Source organism: Crocodylus porosus, unplaced genomic scaffold (genome assembly GCF_001723895.1).
Source record: "Crocodylus porosus isolate Cpor-Errol unplaced genomic scaffold, CroPor_comp1, whole genome shotgun sequence".
Taxonomy (NCBI): domain Eukaryota; kingdom Metazoa; phylum Chordata; order Crocodylia; family Crocodylidae; genus Crocodylus; species Crocodylus porosus.
The window spans coordinates 101,146,438-101,149,840 of NW_017728943.1; the positions used below are offsets into that span (position 1 = coordinate 101,146,438).

At 39.4% G+C, this 3,403-nt stretch overlaps 1 protein-coding gene across 1 annotated transcript in view; it reads left to right on the forward strand.

Moving 5' to 3' along the window:
- The window catches only part of RAB4A (RAB4A, member RAS oncogene family), a 33,465-nt gene that overhangs the window by 24,831 nt on the left and 5,231 nt on the right, over positions 1-3,403 (forward strand). The window contains exons 4-5 of the mRNA XM_019549869.1: positions 404-466; positions 2,438-2,592. Coding sequence (XP_019405414.1) covers positions 404-466; positions 2,438-2,592 — 218 coding nt within the window. The remainder of the gene's footprint in view (positions 1-403; positions 467-2,437; positions 2,593-3,403) is intronic.

Here is a 3,403-nt window from a genome sequence, read left to right on the forward strand (position 1 = left end):
GTAAAAGGCCACCAGGTTGGTCTGATAGGACCTGCCACTGATGAACCCATGTTGGTTGCCCCTAAGCATGCAGTCCCCTGCTGGCCCCTCCTGTTGATTCATGTTAGATGAGTGAAACTGACTTGGAATAGTAAAGTTACTCTCTCATAGCCAGGATACGTTGTTCAGGGCATATAAATCAAACCAGCACTTGAGACATCATTTGGTAATTGCTGCAGGTCACAAAATACTGGCGATTGGTGCTTCTGCCAAAATATACTGCTTAGTAAGTGGTCACCAATATTGTACAATAGTTTAGTTCCTAAGTGACTTCTACCTTAACACCAGGTAGAATACATCATCATAATCCAGTCTTTACATGGTAAAGTTATTGCAGAAACATAACTATGTAATTCCTTTTCAGGTCTGTAACAAGAAGTTACTATAGAGGTGCTGCAGGTGCTTTGCTTGTTTATGACATCACCAGGTAATAACAATGAACAACTCTGGTTCTTTTTTTCACTTAAGGTTTGTATTATAGCAGACAGTGCAGATGTACTTTGCATGCAAAGAATAGTGATGGGATTCTTCCAGGAAGGACTTCCACCCTGCCTGCCCTTTGAGGGGAGACAGCACTAGCTTGTGGTCAGTAGTGTCCAGTGCTACAAAAAGGTCCAGAAAAATGAGATTAAATGTGGTCCCTCCTATACACTTATAAATCATCCATCTGTGTCAATGACTTCTTATTGTGCCATGTGTAACAATACTGGCTTCAGTTACAGGAACGTGGTTGCCATTTGGTTAACTGCTCTGTGACTTTGCTCAGAAATGGAAGGATTGTCCCTGTGTAGTAATTTGCTTATGTATTTAGGATGGTTTTCTTAACTTTTGGTTGGAATGAATAGTGAGAGCAGAAGGAAAGATCTTCTCTGAAGTATTGACTGTTTTGGTTAGGAGTGGTGAATATTCATGACCCTTCCACAAGTCAGAAAAAACATGGGTTGGATGAGGCTTTTTAGTGTGTCATACTTGAGACTGGGATGCGCTGAACTCTAGGAAAGTAGGTGAGCTCTTGTTGGTAGTTTTAAGTGGAGCTGACTCATCTGTTGAAGGTTGTAGATATTTGGAATTGAAGAAGTGGTACAATGCCTTGGTTAGTTTCCAGGGAGAGGATTTGGCAGTTTAAGTGGCGACTGTAATGACAGTACTTTGGCCTGTAATGATGTCACTGAAGGCCTTAGTTTATCCTGTCTGTTTTTAGCCTTCTTTCACCATTTGTTTTCAAGTTTCTGCCTCTTTTTTCATCCTGGCCAGAGTATCAAAAAACCAAGGAGCATTGCTCAGGTCATGAATAAGAAAGAGCTTTTGGGAGATTTGATGGGTGAGGTTAATGTACTATGATGATGGTGGTGATTTAGGTTTTTGAATCTGTGTCCTGAGAGTGGAATGTAGCCTGTTTAGTAATATATTGGAGTCCATGAGTGGAATCCAGGATCTGAGGTCAGTCTTTTTGCCTGGAAGCTGAAAGGCCTTTGATCATTGTATTGACTAGGTGAAGATCTGTCCATGGCAGTGGGTAGGTTGTGAGCCTAACATCTAAGCCATAGAACTAATTTTTAAGATCATCATTGCAACAGCATTTTATAATTGGTAAGCTGCAAGCAGTCACAAGTAGCTCGCTCCTTTATATTTTTTGTAACAGTGTGGCTCTGCAACCTCATCTCAAGATTCTTTCTAAAGTAGCAGCTGAATTTTACATAAATCATTAAATTAAGTCTGCTATTCTTTTCTCAAATCTCATGCACATGAGGTTGAAACAGTGGATGTGCTGTTGATGCAAAAAGGTCTTTTTTTGGCAAGACTAGCAAAAGAATTTAGAAAATCTCTCAATCTATTTGTTTGCTTTTGTGTGTAATAAAGAACAGGTATATTTTGATAACTTTTCCCCTTCTAGTAGACACTGAGTCATACTTGGCCTTAATGTCATGGTTAAGGGGAAACTCACTTGCAAAGATCTGTAGATATTCAGGTTCTAGTTCTGCATTCACTTTGCTCCATGGAGCTAGTCATGTCAGATGCTGTCTGACGAAGCAGTACTCCAGTTTTTAATTGGTCTCTAGTTCAGCTAAGACTCTTTCCCACCTTCATTTAATTTTGTTACTGCTGTCAGAGATCTTCTGAGTGGAATATGCAGAAACCATTCAAAGAAATGAAGTATTCAGTTGTCTCTTCACAGTTTTTACCTGCAAGTCTTTTCCTGTTCAAAGAAAGTAAATTATTGATGCGTGTAACTGAGTCAAAGGAAAAATTACTTGCCTAGGGTTAGTGCAGCAGACCAGTGGCAGAGCCAAGAATAGAACTCCAGGCTCCTGAATTCCAGTCCAGTGTTCTCTCCACTAGACAACAGTAAAAATATCCATAATATAACAGAGTTGTTGTTGTTGTTGTTGTTACACAGCCGGGAAACTTACAATGCACTTACTAATTGGCTGACGGATGCAAGAATGTTAGCAAGTCAAAATATTGTGATAATACTGTGTGGAAACAAGAAGGATCTTGATGCAGATCGTGAAGTTACTTTCTTAGAAGCATCCAGATTTGCACAAGAAAATGGTAGGTGTTTTGTGCCTTTTAAAAAATCTAATATTGAAGTAATGTTTGTTTGTTTTTTCCTATTCCTCTAATGATACGGCTTTTGCGCATCAGAATACTGCTCGTCCATATGTACCTTACTAGTATTATCAATGTGATCCCTTTTCCCACCACTTCAACAGACAGATCTACCTGAAACTAGGGTAGAAAAGAAGGAAAATTCCATGAAGCCACCCCACCAAGGATTCTCCCAGTCCTACGGTTTGCCATGTTGAGCAAAATTTTTCCATCCTTTCTCCCCATGCATAACTATGCCAATCAGTTGGAAGCAACTGGTTATAAATCAGTTCTAGAAATGCTACCTCCTTCAGTTCTCACGTAGCTTTTCTTTAAGATGGACCAGCCCTGACCACATCTACTCCCAGGGACTTTCTAAAGGAGTTTCTAACTGAAGAGGATAATCCACAGACTATATTACCTGTTATCATTTGCATCTATTGGGGTAGGCAGAGAATGAAGGATCCTTCTAGTTTGTGTTATCACAGAGGCAGCCAGTTCTTGTCCATGTGGTAAGCAGCAAGATACAGATCTGAAGGGATCCCTTCCACATGAATACTACTATTATCTGGCTTTCAAGTTGAGGCTTTTTCCAGCATATTCTTATTTGAGACTTAGGGGAAGTTTTTTTGTTTTTTTTTAACTTCCCCTTACCAGAAGCTCAGCATGGTAGGTTATGTCCTGAAGGCTTTTTTTACTTGCTTAATTTTTTGCAGGACTACCATAGTGAAAAAAAACTAGTTTTATCATTGAGAAGTTTTTTTGTTTTTTTTTT